This window comes from Sebastes umbrosus, chromosome 4 (assembly GCF_015220745.1).
Source record: "Sebastes umbrosus isolate fSebUmb1 chromosome 4, fSebUmb1.pri, whole genome shotgun sequence".
NCBI lineage: Eukaryota > Metazoa > Chordata > Actinopteri > Perciformes > Sebastidae > Sebastes > Sebastes umbrosus.
Window position 1 is genome coordinate 2038367 of NC_051272.1, and position 26251 is coordinate 2064617.

General features: G+C 42.0%; 1 protein-coding gene across 4 annotated transcripts in view; it reads right to left on the reverse strand.

Moving 5' to 3' along the window:
* Positions 1–609: 609 nt before the first annotated feature.
* plxnb2b (plexin b2b) overlaps positions 610–26251 on the reverse strand; it is a 294038-nt gene continuing 268396 nt past the window's right edge. For all 4 annotated transcript variants that reach the window (XM_037767568.1, XM_037767567.1, XM_037767569.1 and 1 more), the window contains 16 exons: positions 26086–26222; positions 23800–23900; positions 23198–23427; positions 21743–21924; positions 17992–18058; positions 16021–16167; positions 14704–14860; positions 12757–12857; positions 10768–10852; positions 10227–10378; positions 9772–9932; positions 6961–7108; positions 6730–6794; positions 6497–6572; positions 4133–4207; positions 610–3559 (listed from right to left, as the gene is read on the reverse strand). In XM_037767568.1, the coding sequence (XP_037623496.1) occupies positions 3455–3559; positions 4133–4207; positions 6497–6572; positions 6730–6794; positions 6961–7108; positions 9772–9932; positions 10227–10378; positions 10768–10852; positions 12757–12857; positions 14704–14860; positions 16021–16167; positions 17992–18058; positions 21743–21924; positions 23198–23427; positions 23800–23900; positions 26086–26222 (1989 nt within the window). In that variant the 3' untranslated portion in view covers positions 610–3454. The remainder of the gene's footprint in view (positions 3560–4132; positions 4208–6496; positions 6573–6729; positions 6795–6960; positions 7109–9771; positions 9933–10226; positions 10379–10767; positions 10853–12756; positions 12858–14703; positions 14861–16020; positions 16168–17991; positions 18059–21742; positions 21925–23197; positions 23428–23799; positions 23901–26085; positions 26223–26251) is intronic.

Here is a 26251-nt window from a genome sequence, read left to right on the forward strand (position 1 = left end):
GTTAAGCAGTCAGATGAGGCAATTTTGCCTTTCATCTTTCTTTTCTCCAATTTCATTTTTTAGCTGTCAGTACTTAATTAATGTTTTCGCAGCAATTTTTCAACCTTCAATGCCGATGACAGAGATGCCGTGCAGGCTATTTACATTACCGACTCGTTTCATGAAGCCAGACCTTTAGCTTCTAGTCTGTATTCTGACAGGAACCTGATGTGGCATTTGGGAAAAAGGCGTCAGCCATCATCATCATAGGGTACGCTACATACGAGCACTGATGCTATCAAGAAAGCACTTTGAGGTCATAATATGCAGGAATATCTGAAGAAAGCTGTCATGTTCGAGCACTTGGCCCCCTCCTTCTGTAAAGTGATTGGTTGGTTTGAATATGTGATAATATTTCCATAAATCCAGAGATTACTCCTGTAAGATCGTCAGTGAATCTAAGGGGCAACGTAATGAGCTGCATAAATACCAAAGACTTCCAGTTCACTTTAACAAGAAAACCTGTGGAACTCTATCACCCAAGGTGATTGTAACTCATGCAATATGCATGAGAGGTGAGTGTTCAATTGAAGCAAATCAATATTCCAAAAGTGAAAGAAACACAGCAGATATGAAGGGCGTATATGTCTCTGAGTTTATTCACGGAGGAGAGCATGATGAAATCTGTGGGTAACTGCTCCGTCCACACACAACCTTTTGTAAAATTAAGTTCATCCAGTACAACCAGATCAGGTACAAGATGGAGAATCTTCTGAGCTGCCTCGGATGGGAAAGGAGAACGTTGGCTTCCGTTAATGGTCCTGCACTGTCCCGGTTTCTTTTTAATCATTACAGCACATTCACAAGTTTCAAAATGGAAAAAAGTCTCGACAACTGCACAAACAGCTTTTTTTCTCACTTTTGTTTTTTGTTTTTTTGTCCCAGGACTCAATGCATAGGATTATACAGTTAGAATACAGTATTTCAACATGTTTTACAAAGATTTATATGGTATAGGAAACGAGAAATAAAAATAATAACTGCACAGCAGTAAGAAAAGTCATTTGTCGAGTATAGATAGTCATTTATCGTACACACTGTGGAACAGCTTAGAAACACAGGGCAAAAAAAAATAAAAGAAAGAACACCGTTGGAACAATTTTGCGCTATATTCAATCTACATTTTGATTTCAGACTAATTTAGGAATGCCAGACATTTTCAAGGGAAACCCAAATCACATTGGCCACATTGTTTTACATTTATTCATTTTGGCCTTTTGCCTTTTAGCCACCAAAGTCCTACTAAGCACACGCCACAGACACCCAAAAGGAAATGCACACGTCGAAACTGCAACCATAAAAGAAATCATACTGAAATGTCTTCAGCCTATTGGCACGCACACGGCTGCAGCGGGGGCATCTAGCATTTTAGACAGCACACATAATATCACAAGTCCAAATACATTGCTGTGTCTATAGCACTATCGTCATCATAATCACCTAGGTTACCGATAGAATAATTTAGAAACAATATATATGTATCATCCTATTCAATAAGGCACGTTTTTGGTTAAAGAAAGGCTCTGAAAGAAGCGTCTTGCATCAACTCTGTCAGTGAGGGAGGAGTCAGCAGTAAACAACGGCGGAGACGAGGATGGAGTCTGCGGTCGGCATGCAATTAAGATCGAAAGCCTCCCCTGCTGATTCCATTATACAGAGTGCCACTCTGCACTGCGCTGAGTGGGCAGTGCCAAGTGCTGTTGGTCGGGATGCCAGGGTGCCACGCTGAGACAGCAGGCAGGCAGGCAGGCTCGAGGTCTGTGCAAACCTCTCTCTAGCCAAGGCAGGAATCGTTAACATTCTGGGGTCTCTGGAACTCGTTACGCTCCGTCAACTACACACATCCATGATCAGATACGTACGGGGGAGTACAATTAAATCATCTGTCAACAGCAGAACCTACAGTTTAGGGATGAAGCGCGGTGGCGTCTAATGGCCCGAGAAATATCAAACCCTCATTCCTACCCTGTCGACACCTCGGCTCTGACACTGACACATCAACAACTCAATTACTGGAACAATTATGTACATGATTGAATCTGACCTCCCGAAACATCACAAGAAAGGCGAAAAACACTTTAATTTGTTCAAAACATACCATTTAAAGTACCGACTGCATCTCTGGCAGGTAATTAGTCTGTTTCATAGCTTTAGAGGCAGAATGCTTGATGACTATTTGGAACATTACAAGAGTAAGACTTAAAAAAAATTAAAAATACACTAACAATGCATGAATCAATTTGGAAATTCCTCTAACATATTGCTGATCTGCTACTGTATGTGAATACATTTAGTAAGCTAACTGTGGATTTGTGGCTCATGGTATTCTGACGTTATTGCAGAGCTATTATGAGTGACATAAAGTTGCTTCTTGCTTACACAGTTTTTACAGCAAAGAAAAAATATTAACAGAAATGTCTTAAAAAACGTTTGAAATGTCCTTCTGTGCTTTAGTTGAAGTGGAATGTATCATGGCACTGTACAATAAAGGGAGACAAACTGTGCTATTATCGATTTCCACGAGCACAAAATGGCAATCCGGCTTGGAGCGAGTCAAAAAGCAACTAATTCAACTCAAACATCTCTGAAACTACTGGTGACCTATCAATCATGTGAGCCTGTTACAATGCTAGATTAACCGGCGTCCTGGTGAGGACCCTTTGGTCTCGCAGGCTCCAGCGTGTCACTGGGTTTGGGGGGGATTTAAAATGACAGAAAGCAGGCGTCCCTTTCGCCCCTCGCGCCTGACAGTAGGCACCCTGTGTGTGCACACACATATTCCCACACATTCACACAGTTTGTACCTCACGCAGACATCTACGCACACACAGGCTAATAAAAACACTATCCGCACCACAAGGTGATCCATTTAAAAAGATAATTTGTTTTCCTTATAAAGCTTTCCGCATAAAGACTGCACAATAAAAAAAATATATAATACAATTCTTAAAACCTTTTTTTCTACACAGAAAGAAATTGAACATCTGATTATCGCCTGTGCCAGTGCTCCACAGAGGGGGCTTCATTACTCAGAGAGAGAGAGGTCTACCGCACTGCATTGTGGGAGCAATATTCAGTGAAGCATGAATGAGCGCGCAGACCTTTAAGGTTTGGCAAGTGAGCTTTAAGGCGTACCTATGACAGTGTAGCACATAATTTTCTTCCCCCCTTCTGCTCTCTATCTGCATCTCATTAGTTCCCTGTTACTCCACAGCACGGAAACATTGTCCCAGGGCCGAGTTGTATAATATACACGACCACATGAGTCCCCTCTCACCTTTCCTTACTCCCATGTTTTACTCTCTAAAAGAAGAAATAAGCCTCTGTAGTCACTGGCGGTATCCTCTCCTACCATCCCCTCCATCCGTCCCTCCCTCCCTCCCTCCCTCCTTCCCTCCCTCCCTCCACTTGTGGGTTAGAGATCAGTCACTTTGTTTTCCAGGGCGGCTGCTATCTGCTGGAGCCGCAGGGTCAGCTGTTTGCTCTGGGCAGCTGGGTCCTCGTCTAGGGATGCGATGATCTGAAAGGAGAGGTGGAAGGGAGAGAAATAGAGAATGAGGGAGAAGTCAGAATTGATAATCGACAGAGGAAGAGGGGGAAGAAGAAGTGGGCAGAGGAGGGCAGAAGAGGAAATGTCGGAGAAGCGAAGCAACAAGGACGGGTGGGGGGGAGACGGATGGAGAATGAGCGCAGGACAAAGAGGAGGAAAAAAGGGCAGAGAGTGGGAGGAGAGGACGGCGTTATTTGACATCAACGGTCACGTCATATAAGCTGTTATTGTTTGCGAGCCACACTTAGGGGAGACTGACAGCCCCATTTGTTTATCCAACTTGTTCATTAGGTTTTGTTTATCCCCTTTTCGTGACCTCAAGTGGCAATGCACAATGGACGCTTAAAAATCAATTCCCAGAGCAATTTTCCAATTCACATCCCACAGAAATGCTTTCAATTAAAATTTCATACAATCACTCTTCTGGCATATCAAGAGTGGAGAGAGCGGGGAAAAAAAGGGAAAGCAATAATATAGTGGGCAGTAGTGCATTCAGTGGAATAGCCTCCTTTGGGTGCGATAGGAGAGAGAAGGGCCTCTTACCCCGTCGTAGTATTTGCTGGCGTACTGGTAAAGCTGATGGAGAGCCACTTGTGTGTTCAGCTTGTCTGTGTGATTCTGGAGAACATAAATGACAATTAGGGTTAAAGAGGAAATGTAACTAAACCGTGAAACTGCAGAGAGTTGGATGAGCAACTTACGGTACTTCCAGGTTTTAAAAAAAATAACAAGAAATCAAACTGACCTTTGCAAAGAGGCATAATATTATTATTATTAATAACCATCAGACATTAAAGTTATAATCCATAAGATTTTCAAGAAATAAAACCCGTTTTTTGGTGCTATTTATGGTCGACATTTTTTCAGGAATAGCTACTCAATGTATTTATAATCAGAAATGATCTCTCTATATAGCATTCATTGTTAGAGGCGGAGTCTTCTGCATTCCTACAGTATGCACGAGGGATTCACAGGAAACTATCTTGTTCACTCTCCTACATCTGTAGAACAACTGTATGAACTGTTACTGCTCATACAGACTGAACTTCAGAGTACTCAGAATTTCCAGAATTTCTAACTTCAGCGAGTTCCCATTAAAAGCATTCAACAGGAGTTTCCATCCAAATTTAGCACAAATTTTAACCGAATTTCCAGAAAAATCTGCAAAAATGAATCTGCATTTCCATCCACTAGTGTCCATCTACAGAATATTAGGAGATGGTTCATTGAGAGAAACAGTATGTGGAGCGGTCGGGTGCCATTAAAGTCTGGGTAAAGGAACATTTTAATTATTAAAAAAAAGAAATCGTTAAGCATATAAAATTAGGCGTTTAAATTGTGAAAACATTTCAGAGCATTTCAGTTTCAAAATCTGAAAGGCTGGCAGCGGGTCCGCTGAAGGCGCTGAAACCACGGCCAATCGCGGGTGAGAGTTGATTACAGTATATTGATTACAGTATATACGAGACTTCTTGTTGGCCATCACACTGCTGCTTGCAGAATGTTAATGCTCTATGGGCAGAGCATGCACACCAGAGACGTCTAACTTCAGGTTTAGTCCTTGACTAACTTGAATGGGGATAAAATAATTTAATCGTGTGGCTCTTCTAGACTTTCCAAATGTTATCGGACCAAATCGATCAAATTCTGAGTTGGCCAGTAAAAACGTAATGGATTTGTTGATGACCCATCAATGCGGCGGCCCACTGGTATTTGTCCCGGTATGCCAGATGGCCACTATACACCACTGGCTGTGGTTAGTAAGTGTGGGAGAACCACTGATGTTATGTGCTCTAATTCATATAGTGTTAGAGGAGGAGTTATACTGAGTTCGGCTCCAGTGTGTCATCGAGCCATGATTTCAGGCCCGCCCCAAAAAAATCCTAAACACAAAAATAGTCTGACACCTCTTCTTAACAGACAGTGAGCGAGCGAACTCTGGCAAATGGAGCAATAAAATTGTCCAGATATACTAGTCACTCTCTATTACATTGAGAAAGTGATATGGATTTATGTCAGCTTTGATTTTGATCAGTGAATATAGGTTGGAGGTGGAGGAGGTGCGCAAAACTTTGCATAAATAGAGCCGGGGCTCAGCCTGTTCGCTGACACACGGAGCAGGTTAGGACGTCTTCTTTGGGAAAAACTGGATCTGATGTTCGCTCGTTCACATCGCGTCCAGTTAGGAAGAGGTGTAACTCCACAACTCGGTACTACATTCAGTATTTCAGTCTTTTCACATGTTTATATGTATAATGTGTTTAGAAATAAATCCCTGTTTTTGCTTTACCTAGACATTAAACCACTGAAGAAAAGTGTGCAACAAGATGACAAACATGCCAAGCATAAAAACATTTCTGCGATATTTCAAGTTTTTTCTAAATTTGTCTGCGTTTCCACTCAGGTTATTTTAATGCGCAAATTGAAAATGTGCATAAAAACACATGGATACAAACACACATGTTAAGCTGTTAGATGAAGAGTTGCAGGTGCCAAGCAGCACACCTCCTCCTCCTCCTCCTCCTCCTCCTCCTCCTCCTCCTCCTCCTCAGCAAGGTAACAACTCCTGTAACAGTACCCTGTTGTTGTTGTGTGAAACTACTCGCGCAGCATGAAATCAGATCGCAGTTGCTCAGGGGCATGATGGGAAAATTATCGACGGACTTCTCTATTAAAAACAACAGGACTTTGTGTACAGTTGCACTGTAAACAGATGCACCCTCTCTGCTCTTTCTATTGTGTTTCTGACCGAGTAGCTGCTGGAGGGAATGTTTGCTGGAGTGTGTTAAACCTCACTCGCTGTTACCACGGTAACCGCAGCTGTCACCCTGATCAACAAGGACTGAAATCTTTAGGATTATAACTTTAATAGCGCCACAGAGGAAAAATGACAGCAGTGTTTCTCACCCGTGACACCTCTGCCAGATGAGTGTTCATGTCCTGATCGCTGACGGGAACCATCTGCCTGATGCCCTTGTAGTAACTACACACACACACACACACACACACACACACAAACACACACACACACACAGAGAGGAGACAATCATCACATTAATTGTCATCGACAAATCTTTTAAAATAAACTGACGTGAAAACAACAGATGTAAAGAATATGGTGAGGTGCTGATGGGACTTACTCGTCCACCATCTTCTTGTAGGTGGAGATCTCCTTTGCATAGAGTAGTTTGTTACTTGGAGAGTCCTAGAGAGAGAACAATGGCACTTCAGATTGATTGACCTTTGACATTCCTCTTTTTTACTTCTCATGTAACCCACTTTGTTCTCATCTTCTCCGTCTGTTTTCCCATCTTCCCTCTTGCTCTTTCACCTCCCCCCCTCCACTCTTCTCCTTCCCCGTTTCCACTCACCCGGCTGAGTTTGTGCTCGCTCTTGGTGCAGGCATCCATGAATGTCTGGGCTATGACAGAGAGCGAGGCGTCCACCACTTCAGACACGTGGACGTCGAAGGTGAAGTGGGGATTCTTGAGGATGTTCACCCAGAACCGCAGAGGAAGGCTGCGTGGGGGGGAAAAAGGGCAAGAAAACGTCACAATTGTTATCATTATTTTTGCTCCAGAACGGGAGAAAATCTCATCAAACATCTATGAATTCATTTGAGTCAGAGAGGAGATTTCATGTGTGAGAGCACTTGCCTGAGGTGCAATTGAGTGCAGTACAAGATAATAACAGGGTTGGAGAAAAGCCTTTCTTGTAGGTGTCAGTTTATTCAGAACAATACCCTCGATTGTCAGTTTATATTACTATTTAATATGATACTGACCTCTCTGAAAATCATCGCTGTTAAATGAAAATGAAAAAGATAGCCTCGGAAGACTTTTTTCTTAATAACAAAAGGGATCAACAGTCAATGATGCTTATCTTCTCTAACGAACAGTGATTAGAAAAGCTAAAGTAACACCGAAAGTTTGACCTTTCAAGTTTTGCGTGCAGCCTTTACAACCTAAAGCACCCGACTACACAATGTGATGCTCGAGTACGCTCGCTAATTTCCCTTCTGAACAAGGAAATAGCACGCTCCGTACACTTTCTTTCCAACCCTCGTGTCAGCTTGTGAATTCAAAAGAACGCCCAAGATACTGTAGTTTCCAAAAAACTCCCCCCGCCCCCTCGATCGGCGCGAATGCCCCACCATCTGAGACATGAAGCGCGCACACACTGTGCAAAATTCATACTGGTTGGGTAATATCTCCGGGGAAAGCTGCAGTGAGAATACAATAGAAGCACAAAAATAGCAATGTTGCCATAATCACAGAATTAAATTAGCTTGGGACATAATTACCATGTTTGTTTGTTGTTGTGCCTCATACACACATTCATATTTAATACATGGCCCCTCAGTTGATTTGATAAACAGAACGGGTGGATGCAGAATGTGGTGCGGAGTGTAGTAAGTAATTAAATCGCTCATCTCCTGTCCTTGTGTGGGTGCTCTCTTGCCAGCCTTACGTCAATCACTAGCATCTACATGCAACACGTCGTCTTGTATGCTTGAGCCTTAGCCGACGTGACACTAATTTATGCACTTAAATGTCACATGGGAGCAGGGAGATTGCAAATGCAAACTAAGTGAGCCGAAATTGTGCATTTGTATTCAGCTCTTTCTTGGATAAATAAGTTTTATTTCTTGGAGAGTCACTGTATCTCAGGCAGAGGGATGCGTGGCGTTGCTCAGACTTAGACGGCGAGCTAGTGGAGATTTTAGTTTAGCAGGTACTTGTACTTTACTTGAGTATTTCCATTTTATGCTACTTTATAATTCTACTCCACTACATTTCAGAAGGAAATACTGTACATTTAACTCCACTACATTCACTAAAACTGTCAAACTTTTAAAGTTTTCAGTTTCAGTTTTAAAACTAAAGTGAAGATACTCGCTAAATAACGCTCCAAAGTTACGCTAAATTTTGGCGAGGAAAAACTGGCATGGTCATATTCAAAGGGGTACCTTGACCTCTGACCTCCAGATATGTGAATGTAAATGGGTTCTATGGGTACCCACGAGTCTCCCCTTTACAGACATGCCCACTTTATGATAATCACATGCAGTTTGGGGTCAAGTCATAGTCAAGTCAGCACACTGACACACTGACAGCTGTTGTTGCCTGTTGGGCTGCAGTTTGCAATGTTATGATTGGAGCATATTGTTTTATGCTAAATGCAGTACCTGTGAGGGTTTCTGGACAATATCTGTCATTGTTTTGTGTCGTTAATTGATTTACAATAATAAATATATGCATATATCTGCATAAAGCAGCATATTTGTCCACTCCCATGTTGATAAGAGTATTAAATACTTGACTAATCTCCCTTTAAGGTAAATTTTGAACAGATAAAAAAATGTGTGATTAATTTCTGATTAACACGTGACCTGACGTAGGTTTCTGCATGATGATGCTGCTACATGTACAGTATATATACATCCTTATAGTCAGAGTATTAACGTCGCATACAGTAACTTAGATGGCGGTCGGCGTGCTCTCAGTTTAGAGAAGCAGACAGGAGTACCGGCACGGAAGCTCAGCGATGTACTGCTGCTGTGTGGACGCCACGTTAGTTCTGATCTGACAGTCACACAATAACACAAACACACTAATTGATCGATGCAGCGGTAGACCAGCGACTCTCGTGTTCTGCGACGTAAAATTACTGTTTTTGTGAATGGAGTCTGGTCTTATAGCTTTAAAGACGGCAATAAAACAGCTTCAGTTCCCCGTTGCAAAGGGCTGTCTGATGGCAAGTTAAAGCTGTGAATATATTAGAAATATAGCGTACTCTTAAACTCATATTGATTTTTTACGGTGGCTAAAATTCGTTTTTCTGCTGCTCCCGTCCACAGACGTTTTACCTCGCCATCAAACAGCCTTTTTCCGGCGGGAAACTGGAGCCGTTACATCGCTCTTTTCAAAGCCACCAGACTCCATTCACAAAATAGTCATTTTACTTTGCAGAACACTCAGCTAGTGCTAGCGTTCACATTATTCGTAACCTTATTGATTAGCTTCATGATTAGCTTTCTTTGGTAACCTACGTCACTGCTTTTTGAAACGGCTGAGTGGACACAGATGGACCCGTAGTAAAGGATCAGACTACTTGCTCCACCACTAATTACATACAAATGAAACCTTGAGAGTGACCATCAGTGTATGCATAGCTCTTACCTATTAGTCTTCCAGATATGGATGGTCTCTTCATCCACATTGTTGTGTTTCAGCGCCTGCTCATCCAGGAAGTCAAAGAAATATTTGACAGCCGGTGGCACCACTGCCCCCGAGCACAGCACGCTGCGGAAGAAGTCATCCACAAACTGCTGCAGTGTTCCCTGAAAGGGACCACAAATAATGTGAGACAGGGCAGAGAACGGAGAGCCGAGCCAGAAATATCATAGCCCTGAGACACAGCTATTTGCTCGCAATGTGAGTGTAGATATTCAGGCTTCTCTCTGAGAGTATTTTAGCATTTTCTCTGCCCTATCTGAACCCAGAAGACATCAATTTAAGTTGGCTTTTTAACTGAAGAATAGCATTCCCGGAAAAGCGATAACTGCTATTTGCCAGGGTCAGAGAATTACGTTACTACTTAACAAATGATTGAGTAAATGAGTCAGTCTTTGTACCTTGACTGAAAGGAGTCGTGTTAAATAGATCTCTGTAATGGCTTTGGTCATCGACTTGTCCTTTATGCTTCCTCGTTTAGATTTGATCTCATCCAGTTCGTCCGCCGGCCTCACCAAGTGAAACACCTTGTCATCTTCCAGCAGAGCGTTCCCTATCGTGGGGCGGATAAACAACACTTTAAACTTTCCTCTAATAATCCTGCTCCTTATTTATTCATGCACACTCTCACAGAACATTTTCAGATGATAAAAAGGGAGGGCGTTTGTCAACCGGAGGATGCAGAGAGAATATCCGAGTAGAAATGCAAAACAATAAACTATTCTGGAACGCACATTAAAAAAGGCAGAAGATGAAAGTGCGTTTTTATTTCAGCATAATCTCAAAGTGCGCCGTACATGAAACAACATTTATTAGCATGTTAAATGAGAGCGGGGATGTTGACAGAAGCCCCGGGGAGAAGAAACAAAGGCAAGCATTGTATTCTCAAGTTCACACCTGCTTGTTTTCAACAAGTGTTTGAGTGTATTTAGAGACACGTACGCTCTTCATGGTTTTCCTGGTTCTGGTAATAGTTCTGCTGAATGGAGATCACTTTGGACAAGACCAATGTGGCGTTATCTCGCACCTGGAATGCACACAGCAGTCTTTTGTTAGACACAAAAACACACTTACTTCACACACTTTCAATTTACTAAGGTACTGTGACTGAGGTCAGCAGTCTCTTTTAGTGCCCCAGAACTAATTCATAATCGATGCGATTGAGTGGACGGCAACAGTTGGTCTTTACTGGGGTATTTACAGGCCATTTTCTTTGGCGTCAACCCATTATTGAACCCACAAATACTGTGATTAGCACTTCTCTGACACATCCACTGAATCTATGGCAGCAAGGCTGTCCTTTAAGAAGAAACTGCGGAGATATCAGCGGGTAGGATGAAAAGGGAACCTTTGAAAGAGGAGAGAAAAGCAGGACAAGTAAGGGGATATTTGCGAGTGACCTTTATTTTCCGAGGATCAATAGAGTGCCAAGAAGATTTAGTGGCCTTCTGTCGCCGTTGAGAGCTGACAAGAGCAAACGAAGTCCAGGCACTCTCGACTGGCAGGTGGTGATGAATTAAAAACTGTAGGTATGTTGCTAAACTGAGTGAAGGAAAATGGCTATAAAGTGTTTTTCTTCTATGTTTGATTTATGGACACAAAACAGGTTTAACGCTTAACTTAGCACAAAGACTGGAAGCGGGATAACAGCTAGTCTGGTTCAGCACTGTTTCCAGTCTTTATGCTAATAAATAAGAGTAATTTCCAAAATATTAAAGGGCGGGTTCATCTGCTTTTTGTTAAATTTTTACAAATGAAAACACCTACTCAGCGGTTGCAAAAAGCAGTGACGTAGGTTACCAAAGTAATCTAATCTAAGCTAATCAATAAGGTTATGAATGATGTGAACGCTAGCACTAGCTGAGTCAAAGTTAGCTGTGAAAGGGTTAATTCGGATGTTTTGAAGTGGGGTTTTATGTAATACTCCAGCATTCTGCGAGGTACAATTGCTGCTTTTGTGAATGGAGTCTGGTGGTTTTGAAGAGATTGAAAAATCAATATCTGTTTTAATGATATCTAGAATATTTTCACCGCTTTACCTCACCATCAGACAGCCCTTTCCATTATATCGCTATCTTCACAGCCACAGGACCAGACACCATTCACAAAAACAGTAATTCAGTAGTTCCTCACAGAACACGAGAGTTGCTGGTCTAACGCCGCATCGATCGGTTAGTTTGTTTGTGTTATTGTGTGACTTTCGGATCTGAACTAACGTGGCGTCCACACAGCAGCAGTACATTGCTGAGCTACCGTGCCGGTACTCCTTTCTGCTTCTCCAAACTAGGGGCGTGCCGACCGCCATCTGAGTTACTGTATGAAACGTTAATACTCTAACTATACAGAGAGGATGTATAAATACTGTGCATAGAGCAGCGTCGTCATACAGAAACCTACGTGGGAAAAAGGGGGGGTGATGTGCAATAAAAGTCTCCAGCTGGACTCGAACCAGGGACGTTACGATAAGTCAGCACCTTAAACCCCAACGTACGTCACCACGGCACCCTGGGAATTTATGTTTGCCAAAAAGCCAACTGCATATTATACGTCTGCCAGATTGTTTTAATGAACGTTGGCATGTTGTTATCACCGTGATAAAAACATATTTTTACACATTTATAAATTGATTTGACTGCTGATAAATATAGTATAGGCATTAAACATTTAGCAATTTTTTCAGTAATTAGCCCACAAGAGTAATAATCAAATAATAATCATGATGTCTGCTGATGTAAATGTGCAGCAGACACAAGATGCACAGCTCAGCCTCTGACTTAAATGGCATGAAAACAGGCAACCCCATTCACATCCACACGCCCACATACAGCTATTTCCTTCCCTCTGCCTCCTCACATCCTTTTCATTTATTTTCAGTCTTTATTTTTTTTAAATATGTTTCATCATGATACTAAAATATTTGTCAGTACTCACGTTGTAGTGTGCCAGAGTGTTGTAGCGTTTCCACCTGCCCTCTTTCTGGGAAGTCAAATCCAGATCCGACAAAATCTGCCCCGTTGAGCCCGGGCGCCACTCTGTGGTGAAGGCAGGAAGTAGAGAGTCAATCAATCAGCGAGAGCTGCAACGATCAGTTGATCGACAAAAAAATAATGTGCAACTATTTTGATAATTGATTAATCGTTAAAGTAATTTTTCATGCTAAAAAAAGGCAGAACATGCTGTTTTCAGCCTCCTCTTGAATATATTGCTGTTTTATATCATAGTAAACTGAATATCTTTGAGCTTTAGACTGAAAAAACAAGACATTTAAAAGACGTCACCTTGGACTTTGAGAAACTGGGATGGACATTTTTCACTATTTTCTGAAATTTTATTGACCAAATGATTAATAGATTAATCTAGAAAATAATCTGCAACTATTTTGATAAGCAATTAATTAATTAATGATTAATTTGTCATGCACAAATGGCAGAAAATTATGTTTTCATGCCTGTTAAATATGGAGATTTCCCGCTTTTCTGTTTTATATCATATTAAACTGAATATCTTTGAGCTTTAGACTAACAAAACAAGACATTTAAAGACATCATCTTGTACTTTGGAAACTGGGATGGACAATTTTCACTATTTATCTGACATTTTAGATATTTTAATGACCAAACGATTAATAGATTAATCTAGAAAATAATCAGCAACTATTTTTTATAATAAATTAATCTTTAAAGTAATTTTTCATGCAAAAATGGCAGAAAATTCTGTTTTCATGCCTCTTAAATATGGAGTTTTCCTGCATTTCTCTGTTTTATATCATAATAAACTGAATATCTTTGAGCTTTAGACTGAAAAAACAAGACATTTAAAGACATCAACTTGGACCTTTTAGAAACTGGGACATTTTTCACTATTTTCTAACATTTTATTGACCAAACAATAGATTAATCTAGCAAATAATCAACAGATTAATGGATAATGAAAATCATTATTTGTGGCTATATATATTTATAATCATCTGTGCTAGGTGGATGTGAACTGCAATATTTGGCAGATTGTCATCATACTTCAACGTTTTTTTTTTGTTCTTTCTTTTAATAAGGATTGCATTTATTTCATCATGGGTCATTGTCACCCCGAGGTTATTCTGTAATAATGTGGTCTGAAATAATCCTACTGTCTGCACGTCTCTCTCTCTCTCTCTCTCCTGAGATTTACTGACACACTTGAGTTAATTTTGTCTGAAGAAGTGACAGATCAGGATTTTCTGAATAATTTAAATCTAATTCCAAACTGGGATTTTGCACCTTAAACAAACATTTTCAATTTAGAAACAACACCGCTGCAGACCTGAGCTCAAACACCATCTGTGACATTCGACTCATTTACTGCTGGTACCACCAAATATAAAGGGGGGGTTATCTTTCTGATTCGCCATGAAAGAAGACGGATCTCTGCTTATCTAAAATGTTTAAAGGAATGAGATCTACTGCCTGCGTGGGAATAAGAAAACGGCTTTGATGTTGGAAAATGTCTACAGAGCTTTTGCCTTTCAAGTCAGTCCCCAAGGTCTCCGACTACAGTAGCAAAGCAAAACTTTGTTTAGGGATGAAGGCTTTCTTCGTCTTGCTGACACTGAATAACTTCTCAACCTCGGCGAAGCTTTTCTTATTCCACAAACAGACACAGAAAGAAAGAAAGAGAGAGAGAGAGATCGTCTTCAAAATAATCTATTATATGCAATTAAATAATCAATTATCTATTTAGACAAATGCATTCTGATTTAATTAAAAAAGCATTTCAGTTAGGACTGAAATAGCTTCTCCATTTTGACATCCTCGCCACGCCCCTGTAAACCGTTACATAATTCATCATTATTAGAGCGCTTTCAGCTCTTCGTCCTCCTCTCACGTTCCCTCATTTACTCACCCAGCGTCACACTGTCGACCTTGGGCCGCTGGGAGTACGGCAGGTTCCTGTACACCTGCTCTATGATCTTCTCTTTCACCTGCGAGATGGTGTCACAGCTCAGCACCTTGACGGGTGTCACGTCCGGACCTTCGCCTTGCACCAGCACTTGCAGCGTCTGGCAAACACACACACACACACACACGCACACATTGTGGTGATATAGCAATACACGTGCACCTACGCACACAAATACGCAGAAATATTCAAACATGGCCAGAGCACCCAGCCGCCCACACACACACACATAGAGGATGTTGTCGTCATGGCAACCAGGCTTCTGTAAGCACACACACACTCTGTAGTGACACCTGAAAGGTCTCCTGTCACCTTGGCCAGCTAATGACCAAGGCTCAGCGGGAGCAAACTCTGACCCACCTCGCCTCCCACACTCTCCGTCTACTCTGTCAGAAATAACTAACTGACCACTCGACAGCTTCAAACAGCAACCTCATAAGCCCGTCTGCGTCTTCGAGGTGAATGGGAAGAGCACGCTGTGAATTAAAGCCTGGTAGGAAACACGCTGTCTGCCTCTGAAATCTAGCCCCATTGCGTTTTTTTCCTCTTTCTGTAATTCAATCACAGAAGGCGATCCATCACGGCAGGAGACGTGTAATTCAGGCTAATTTGGTAATTGTCCTCGACAACGCCATTACCCGTGGGCCTTTTTATTTGTGCTGACTTTAACAGAAAACAGCTGTGTTCACATTAGCTTCCATTTATTGAAACACGATACCGAAGCGAGACACACAGGGCTTTTTTCCCCTCACTTCCGTTAAGCCGCCCCGGAGTGGATACAGAGCATGTGCAGGTGCAGGTTGGAAGGTCGAGGAGAGGTCGCGCAGGTGGCTTGTACTCTATACTTGTAGCGACAAGTGGGGTGCTTTCAACTAAGCCCGTGCGTTTTCGCCGCAATATTGGAATGTGTTGCCATGTGTCGTTTGTCGAGCCGAGAACATTGACACTGAAAATGGATGTCACACAAAAGCGGGCAGTCGCCTTGGGGGTTTTTGGTGGTTACCATGGCAACTGCACTGTGTGTGTGTGTGTGTGTGTGTGTGTGTGTGTGTGTGTGTGTGCGTGTGTGTGTGTGTGTTTGTGTTGCTCACCAGGCACAAAACACCATGCAATCTCAAAAGCAGTGTGTGCAGTTTTTCTGACACTGAGTTCATGAGTTGGTGTGTGTGTGTGTGTGTGTGTGTGTGTGTGAGTGTTTGTGTGGGGTCTTTTTGTGTGCGTGTGTGTGTGTGTGTGTGTGTGTGTGTGCGTCCGTCTTACCAGGACAGAGTACTCTATATCGTCGCCCATCAGGCCCGTGTCGTTGAGGGTGTACTTGGCTTTCTTCACTCTGACGTCCACGGGCCCTTTCTCGATCTGGTGCTTGATGGCTCGGAACAGTTTGTACAAGGGCTCTCCTGCAGAGTCCTAATACACACACAACACAAAACACACACACACACAAAACACACACACAAAGCCATTTAGACGTCGTCGTCTCAGATGTTGTCGAGGAGCTAATTGTTGTGATTAGCAGTTTAGAAGACAGATACATGCACATTATCAATACAGAGCACTAATGAAAGGAAAGGAGTAATCCATGCACTGAGGCCACAGTTTAATGCTGCAGCACGTCATTATACACATCTTCTATATCAGTGATTAAGTATTTTAAACATCAAATCACCACTGAAGAAATCAGCCAATTTAAATATATATATATACTCCGATATATACATATACATATACATATACATATATATATATATACTCCGATCAGCCATAACATTATGACCACCTGCCTAATATTTAGTAGGTCCCCCTTTTTGCTGCCAAAACAGCCCTGACATGTCGAGGCGTGGACTCTGTGTTATCTGGTACCAAGCCGTCAGTAGCAGATCCTTTAAGTCCTGTATAAGTTGCGAGGTGGGGGGGCCTCCGTGGATCAGACTTGTTTGTCCAGCACAGGGGTCAGCAACCTTTACCATCAAAAGAGCCATTTTAGGCATTAAAAAAAAAAAAAGAAGTCTGTCTGGAGCCGCAAAACATTTGATCATTATGATGAAGGTAACACAGCGTATAGTCTAAGTATATAGTATATAAGTCTAATGCAGTGAGGGCCAAAGAGACAATGTACTACGGAGTATTAGGGTCACATTGAGGGAAAAAATAGCAGATTTCCAGAATAAAATAATAATATTACGAGAATAAAGTCATAACTTAACGAGAAAACATGTAAAATTACTACTTTATAATATTATGACTTTATTCTCGAAATCTCAGATTTATTTTTTTTCTCAATGTGGCCCTAATACTCCGTCGTACCGTCGTACCATAGACCTACAACAATGATAAATAAAAATGAAAATGTAAACAAAAAGCAGTTATTCATTTCCATTTTTAATAATCCACAGGGAGCCGCTGGAGAGGAGCTGAAGAGCCGCATGTTGCTGACCGCTGGTCCAGCACATCCGTCAGATGCTCGATCGGATTGAGATCTGGAGAATTTAGAGGACGAGTCAACACCTCCAACTTGTCACAATCCACATGATGAAAGAGAAACCGTGATTCATCAGACCGGGCCACCTTCTTCCATCGCTCCGTGGTCCAGTTCTGATGCTCACGATGTGCCCCATTGTAGGCGCTTTTGGTCGGTGGATGGGTCAGCATGGGGCACCCTGACTGGTCTGCGGCTACACAACAAACTGCTCCTCACTGTGTGTTCTGACACCTTTCTATTGGAACCAGCATTAACGTTTTCAGCAGTTTGAGCTCCAGTAGCTCTTCTATTGGATCGGACAACACGGGCCAGCCTTCGCTCCCCACGTGCATCATCAATGATGCTGGTTCACCGGTTTTCCTTCCTTGGACCACTTTTGGTAGGTCCTGACCACTGCAGACATCCCACAAGAGCTGCAGTTCTGGAGATGCTCTGACCCGGTCGTCTAGCCAGCACTATTTGGCCCTTGTCAAAGTCGCTCACATCCTCACGCTGGCCCATTTTTTCTGCTTCCAACACAAACTTCAAAGTTCAAAATGTTCACTTGCTGTCTAATATATCCCCCCCACTGCCAGGTGCCATTGTAACCAGATAATCAATGTTATTCACTTCACATGTCAGTGGTCTTAATGTTATGGCTGATCAGTGTATACATACAGTATATATGTGTAAAGACTCTCTTTGATTAGAGCTAAGGAAAATGTTAGCTATAATATTACATTTGATGCATTCTGACCATAAACTCATGTTACCTTCAAAAACTGGTAAAGGCAGATAGACATCCAGTTACACAGCATCCTCTCCACCACCGTCTCTGACCTGGAGAAACACATTAGATCCACAGTTTTTAACATCGTTGTAAGAATCATTCTGGTGCATTAATGCTGGATGTTAATACAGGTTCCTACAGCTGAAGGCTAGTTAGTTTTTGGATTTATTAATGCCACTCGGAATTAAATTTAAAGGAACAGTGTGTAGGATCTGGCGGTGAAGTTCTCCCATGTGCCAAGCGTATAGGATTTCTACGTTGGCCAATGCGAAAAAGCAAATGTCCCTCACTAGAGCCAGTTAGAGCAGAGTCAGTGTTTAGAGTTAGTGTACGTGGGAAGTGAGTGGTGAAGCAAGAGAGAGAGAGAGCGGCAGCAATGAGAGCGAGTAAGGTTATAGACTCCAGCCCAAGCAGGAAAAGTTAACAGAGTTTGGTTAGTCCGTTGTACTACTGTAGAAACATGGCGGACTACAAGGAGACAGGACTCGCTCCCTATGTAGATAAAGACGGCTCATTCTAAGGTAACGAAAACACAACAATTCTTATTATCAGGTGATTATACTATATATATTCCATTTCTGCCGCAGGAACCTTGTAATAATTAATGCAGACAGAACATTTAATTCCAAAATAAATAAAAAAATGCAATATCTTAATTAGTATTTTCATATTATGCCATTTAAATTGTGAATTCATTGCTAAGAAACCTTGAGAAATAATCACTACTTGGCTTTAATGGATGTTATTCTGTCATTGTTTTATGTGAGCTCATGTGGAGGAGGTTTAACATTTGTCTTTACATATTTTGTAATATGTTTTATGTATTTATTATGTTTTGTGTCCTGTGTTTTGCATGGCAAAAGTTGAATGACAGGTATTATAGACCATTTTCATTGTACTCTCTTGATAATGCTGACACATTACTTCCTGAAGACATCTACAAAATGTCAACAAGGGAATTTTCTGCACAGCTTGTCAGCATCAGGATATTTTAATTCAAAAATCATGTCAATGGTCACTTAGACGGATCGGCCGTCCTAATGTCACACATCCGCTGGCGGTGCCCGTTTTTACCGTTTTTAGCACGCCTAATTAGATGTCTTGTATATAAGGAGGCTTGTGTTGGCACAATGGCCTAATCAGCATAATGAGCCTCTCCATTGGGGGATAATTAAGATGTGTACTTGCACAACAGCCAGTCACAGCGTGCCGAGGCTCAGCCGACAGTTCAAATCACATAACCCCCCTCCCAGCAGCGATGAGCGACTGTACTGTCAGACCATTGGGTCCTGCTGAGGGGCGCCGTCGGAGGATGATTTGACCTTGACGTGATCATTACAGTGTTTACGGTGAAGAACAAAGAACGCTAAAATTGGAGATTCTTTTCTGGTGGCTATTTCACTTCAATCAAATTAGTCAGCTGAATGTTTACAGACTCTCTCTTTCTCTACACAGGAATTATGAGATGTTGCCAAGGGAGGAAACACTGAGCAAATTAATATTATGCAATATCAGTGAAAAACATTCGCAGGATTTGGCAAGATCCTAAAAATACCAATTAATTTGTTATAATAATAATTTAATGTCATGCCAATCAAAACATTATTTTTTTTATAATTTTAAAATAGCAAATTTTTGTAACATAACTGATCTCTCCTCTCGGTGAAAAGGGCAATTATTAAAATAGAATTTGGATCAGGCTGCAGGTGATTTACAGAGCTTACTCATACAATAAAACGGGCTAAAGTGTTAGAATGATTGTCTTCTTTATTATTAGAAATGTCCATTGAAAAGTCAACTAGGCAAATCAAATTGACTGAAACACAGTACGGACCAAAAGTAATTTGTAGCGTACACCCCATCGGTCGAGAGCTACAGGATAAGAAGATGAAGATGACGATGAAGGGGAACAGCAAAAGAAGAATCACACAGCACTTAGTGCATGGACTTGGAGGAAGGAAACCAGAAGGAGAAACAGAAGGAGTAGGACTGGAATAGATCAAGCAGCAGTCTGGCTCTTGATAGTGGACCACAGTAGTCAACAGACAACATGGCGACAGAATGAAACAGTCCGCTGCCTCTTGAAGTGAATCCCAGTCCTCCTAAAATGGATAATTATATTGCTGCCGGGGTTTAGCTACGGAGTGATTCTGATTATAGAGCTGAGAAATAATAAGGACATCTAATGATCACGACGAACAAGACGGTCTACAGCCGAGCTAGCTGCTCTAAGAGGAGGGACAGCTAACGTCAGCATGCTAACACACGCTAACATGCTGATATTTAGCAGTATAATGTCGATGGACATCTTAGTTATCTCCACCAGGAGATAATGAGATCAGTCGTGTGTGAGTGAGTGTGTGTATCTCTGCGTCTGTCCACGGCTAATCTCGCCTACCGCTGCACCAAACGGCATAACATCTTGGGTGCTCATTTATGCTTGGATGTTCGAGGACCTCTCATGGTTGCAGTGACTCACACTTTCTTAAAACACATTTTATTGCGTTGTTTGATACCGCAATTGATTGACTGTCGACTCTTCACTCACTACTCTTAACCCCCCCCACCCCACTGCTTGGCCACGGCCCTGGGAAGCACCTTCGCCCTGAGCCTTTCCGAGCCGACCTAGAGCCGGTGGCGGCGCACCGCCTCATATGCGGGACTCCCCAGCCTGCCGTGTGTCGCTCACACCCTCCAGCTGGCTGTTAACGAGGGTCTTTTGGCACAGAGAAGTACTCGTATCGGTACTCGGTATCGGAGAGTACCCAAATGTAAGTATTTGTACTTGTACTCGGTCAGAAAAAAAGTGGTATCAGTGCATCCCTAGTTTTTATACCTCACGTTTACTTATCTATTGTCGAAATAAATGCCTTAATATACGCTTCAAGTCGCGGTTACAGCCATGAAGGGGAGCTGAGACGTGTGCTCGCACGGAGCCGGTGCAGACATTACAATGAGAGTGCATCTGTTGTGTGAGACGTGCGAGTGAAAAACACGTCTGATACACTTGCAGTCTAGACGTGGGCGTTAGTCAATAGTAGGTTGCATTCATTCAATTAAACATTACAGCAGTGGTCGTTTCAGACACGGAGATCTGCACATCTACTGAGGGCACCTTTCTAGTTTAACATGTCATCATGCTAAACATTTGCTAATTAGTACTAAACACATGGTATAGATGATATTTGGTCGTAAACCAAAATATCAGGGTGCCAGATGGAAAGTTAAAGAAGGATCACCAAAGTTATCACAATTGATCCTGAGGGTGATTTAATGCCACGACATTTTGTACAGACAACCCATCCAACAGCTGACAAGATATTTTTCTCAGAACCAAAAATGTCGACCAGAAAAAGTCCCTAAAGTCGTGAGGATTTGTCCTCTGAGAGCCATGAATATCTGTACAAGACTGAGTGCCAATCCATCCTGTAGATGTAGATCTTTCAAAGTAAGTAAGCATAAGACTTTGACCTACTGATGGTCTTTAATGAAAAGTCAATGTACAAAATGTCACGGGCAATCGATGTGATAGTTGTTGAGATATTTCAGTCCTGCCATCCACAGAACTACTCTGCTAGCGTGGCTGAGAAGCATCCAAGTTACACAGTTGCCATGATATTTCAGCAGAACAGAACTTCTCAGATATTAAACTTGGCAGTGGCGTTTTGGCAATGTGTCTCCAGTATCTACTGAGCAGCAGCAGCAGCAGCACTGAGCTGTTGCTCCTCACTCACCTGCGTAGCATGAGTTTGGGGTTTTTGCTGTGGACGTATTCCTCCATCAGCTCCAGCAGCAGCGTTCTCATGATGTCCGTGTAGTATTCCAGCTTCCCGTGCAGAGCCACCGTCAGAAGGGAGGCGAAGTACACCTTGGCCCTGGCGTTGAAGTCGTGACTGCGCTCCAGGGTACGGATAAACTACAAACACACAAACATAACAGGCGAAAGACGAGCTAAATTAATCATCCTGATGACGCCCGCGTAAACAAACAAATCCGACATAATATGCCTTTAAATAATCAAAAGACTAATGCTTGTGAAAACAATAATTAACAAGGTAAATTCAGTTCTGCCATGTAAAAATACTGTAGCTAAGAAAAGACACCAATTAGTGCAAGAGGAATCACCCACACATATGCAGTTAACACCTCATAGGCCGCTTCTGTGCCAGCAACAATTGGACTATTAGGATTCTTCACACGTCTCCCTCTGCTATGTCTTCTGCTTCTCATTTCCAATAATGTACTCTGCTAACTAAAACATCAAAAAGTCCTTAAATCAAGGGGATGTGAGCCTCTAGAATAGATATAAAGGAGCTTACAATGTATTACAGACATGTAAATAAAAGTTTATTTAAGTAACTAAGGACGTGTGTAGAAGCCAAAATCCTCATTTCCGCATATGGTGAATTGTATCTTTGTTGTTGCATTAGATATTCGTTTCATTTAATTCTTTGTGCTTTGAGTTTATCATTATATTTAATTCTGAAAATCCAATATGAATCCTGGAGAGGTCAGGGGATCACCAAAGTCTAGGGCTGCCTCCATCTCAGTCCATCAGTCGACTAATCGGTTGTTTTGGTCTTAAGTAAATTAGGATTTTGTTTGGTCAATATTTTTTTTTAATGTTTTTTCAATGCTAAATGACTTATTTCCAAGAAACTTATGAGCATATCTCTGGTAAACACAAGATTTAAAGTGGGGCTTTTGTGTGATTCCTTGTGGAGAATCTTGCAGATGCTGTTAGGAGCACCGGAGGACATCGGAGGACACCGGAGGACACAGAGGCACATGATTTTTTTTCAGGTTACCTGTTTCATGTACTACTGTCACGTTATAGCGACCGTTTTGTAAAAATAACTTTTTTTTAATCATATTTGCTCCAATCTCACCTACTGATGCTTTAAGATACATCATGTGAGAACTGTGAGTGTCTATATTCAGTTTGATGGCAATCCATTCAATAGTTGTTGAGATATTTCAGTTTGGACCACAGTGGTAGGCGGACACCGCTCTAGCCTGGCTGAGAAGAACATTTAAAAAATCTTTTTTCGTTTTAATAGTATCACGCATCAACTGTTTTGTGAAGCTCTAATGTTGAACACCTTAACAACGCTGCTGTGAACTCAGATATCATCAGTCTGTGATCACAGCTGACCATTCAGCGGTTCACTCATGTGCAGTATAATTACATTAATGAGGAAGGTCTTTGAGTTCAGCAGGTTGGAGAACTGGTTGAGTGCCTGAGTCACTATGGCCCGCCGAGCCACCGGGATGTCGAGCTTTCCCGTGATCATCACATCGTTGGCGCCGTCCTTAGAGGGCAGGAAGAAGACGCGGTCTGTGTAGGTTTTGTAGTCCAGGAAGGGGATTCGTCCCTCGCTCAGGTCGTTGGTGTGGTCCTCCATCTCGATCATCAAGTCTGCGAGATGAGAACAAGAAAATAGTACCTCGTTGCTTTTTTTTAATAAGCAGCTTTTCTCATTTGTGTGCCGCTCGTCTGTCTCAATCATTATGTTGCGAGAGGCAGCGAAGGGAGAGAGCTTTGCCAGGAAAATAATTTCAGCTGTGAAAGATTGTTTTCTATTACTGTTACTGCAAAACTGCTCCTCGTAATGATGATAACATGATGTTAAGCAGGAGAATTTATTTAATTCACTGCGGCACAATACATCAAACAAATGTAATCAGAGCTATGAAGCACTTCATTACTTTACAGCTTCCCAGAAACGCGGATCCTTTGAGGGACATTAGCGATATTGCTGAGCTTTTGCACGGATGAACTGTTCAGTACCTGTGAATTCTTTCTTGCAGCGATCCCGGACGCTCTCCTCCAGATTCTCCAGCTGATGTTTCACCTTCTCGTACTCCCTCTCTGCCTGTTGACTCTTTCTCCTGAACACATTAAACAAACACAACACGTGTGTCATCAAAACAAAAAAGGAAAGGATTCAAACTTGAAAAAAAAAGAATAATTTCAGAAGTCTAATTGTTGTTCAAAGGCTCTGGTTTGAGGAAGCACAACTGGCCGATAACTTAGCCGCAGAGTCTCACAAAAATGAGCGCTGCTATTCCTCCGTCACTGTGGGTTTGTTGTTCCTGATGTAGGTGTTTTATGAATATTCAGCAGAACGTTTAACTGATCCATGACAGCCTGTTTTTTATCCTCTTCATTTATACGCAGTATAAATGAGGAGGATAAGCTATGATAGTTATAAAACCATCCCTATAATAACATTATGACGATACAATTTGAGAAAAATACCATAAGCTCAGTCATATCTCCTCACAAGAAGTATTTCTGATTCTGACATTTACAGAACAGAGCAGACCGGAAAGTGCGCGTTATTATGGGTGTAATTTATTCATCCCTAAATAATTCTATTTGTATTCCTGTTATTTGAATTTTATAACAGTTTGTTGTCAAACGGGGAGTTACTGTACACCTCTCTGACATCTAATTGACTCCAAACATAAGCAATGTCCCCTTCATAAAATGTGCAAGCCCAGTTTTTTGGCACTTCAATACTTTTCTACATATTGGGTTTTAACAAGGTCAGAAGAAAAGGGGAACAAAAGTATTTCAAGGAAAATTGGTTTTGCAATTATTGTTATTATTTGTGCACAAGCGTCAGTGAGAAGGAAAGCCAATTTCAACAAAACAAAAGGGTGAAGGGGGTCACGAGGCAAACGGCTGGAGCTGGGAAACACTGGCATAAAAATACTGCAGGTTTGTAGGTTTACTGTTAGATGTGTTATTTTGCTAAAACAAAACACCAAAAATATCCTCTGCTGCAAGAAAAATGTAGTTATCTAAAAACTGTGTAAAAGAATAATAGTTAAAAAAAAAACAGTTAACAGTATCTTAAATAGTTAAAAACTGAGTATTATGTGACATTTAAAGGGACTGTTTGTAGCTTCTTACATGTATATATCATTGCAGGTCGGTGTCCCATGCGCGCTCGCGTGTGGCTACGCTGTTCAGACTCAGACTCCAACACAAACTACACGGAAGCCCCAAAACCTCTCGGTTGTATCTAGTGAAGCCCGTCTGTTAAACAGTGTTGGCCGCGGTCGGAGGACGCGGGGGAGACCGTAGCTTTGGCCTCCAGGACCGGAGTCTCTGCTGTACTCTGCTCCTCTGCTCCTCTGCCTTCTTGCCTTCACTCACACACCGCTCGTTCTCGCTATTTCGCACCACTCTCGCGTGCATGCTGCTCACTCCACACTGCAGAAGAGTAAGTTTAGCTTCGAGAATATCTAGTAAATGTACAGTGGATGTTTGTGCAGAAATAACTGCTGCAGCTCCTCCAGACCAACAGAGGTTTCCCGTGTCTTGTGAAGCCAACACTAGGATCAGCATTGATTCATGGAGAGTCCTTCGTCTGGTCAGCTAACATTACTGCTAAGCAGCTGAAATATGTGATTGTGATATTGTGCTTTTAGCTGACATGTGTCGCCTCACTGTTTTGAGCAATGCTCGTTCATGTCTATGTAGAGCGAGCACAAGCACGAGCAACAGGACGCTGACTTTCGTTGACTTAACGGCCACAGGTGTTAACAAGACATTTCTGATTCTTACAAACAGTCCCTTTAACTGTAGGGTCAAGAAGTTCAGACAATACACGTTTCTACTAATCTAAAAAATGCTATTTGAAGTTGTTAGATTACTTTTTTTAAATTATAGTATAGGTATCCCTTTCCTTTAGTGTGTTATATAGTTTTTTGTGCATGTAAAACGTCTGCAACGTTACAAAGCCCAAAGTCTACTCTAAAGGGAGAAACTCTGCTCCTGAACTGCCTTGCTTGAAGTCCTGCATTTTCTTCCGTAACGTGGTGATGTCACCAAGTAACACATTTGCATAATGGCTTCTTTGGCATGCCCTCAAACAAAGCTAGTTAGAGTGGAGCTGGAGCGGAGTCCGAAGAGTTTGGTTCAGTTGACCAATCAGAGCAGACTGGGCTTTTCGCTCAAACAGAGCGTCTCAGACAGAGGATGAAAAGAGGTGCTGCAGCACAGCCGGTATGAGAAATGTAAAGCGTGTAATCATGTTCTAGTAGAAACCCCTCTTTAACTCACCTGTAGCAGTAGACAGAGATAGCGATGATGAGCAGCATGGGCACAATGACGGCAGGGATGATGATGTAGAGCGACAGATCATTCTTCTTCTCGTATTCCACCGAGCCGACCACCCACTCCCCTTTCCCAAACTTGATCTGTGGATAAACACAGAGAGACAGAGAGA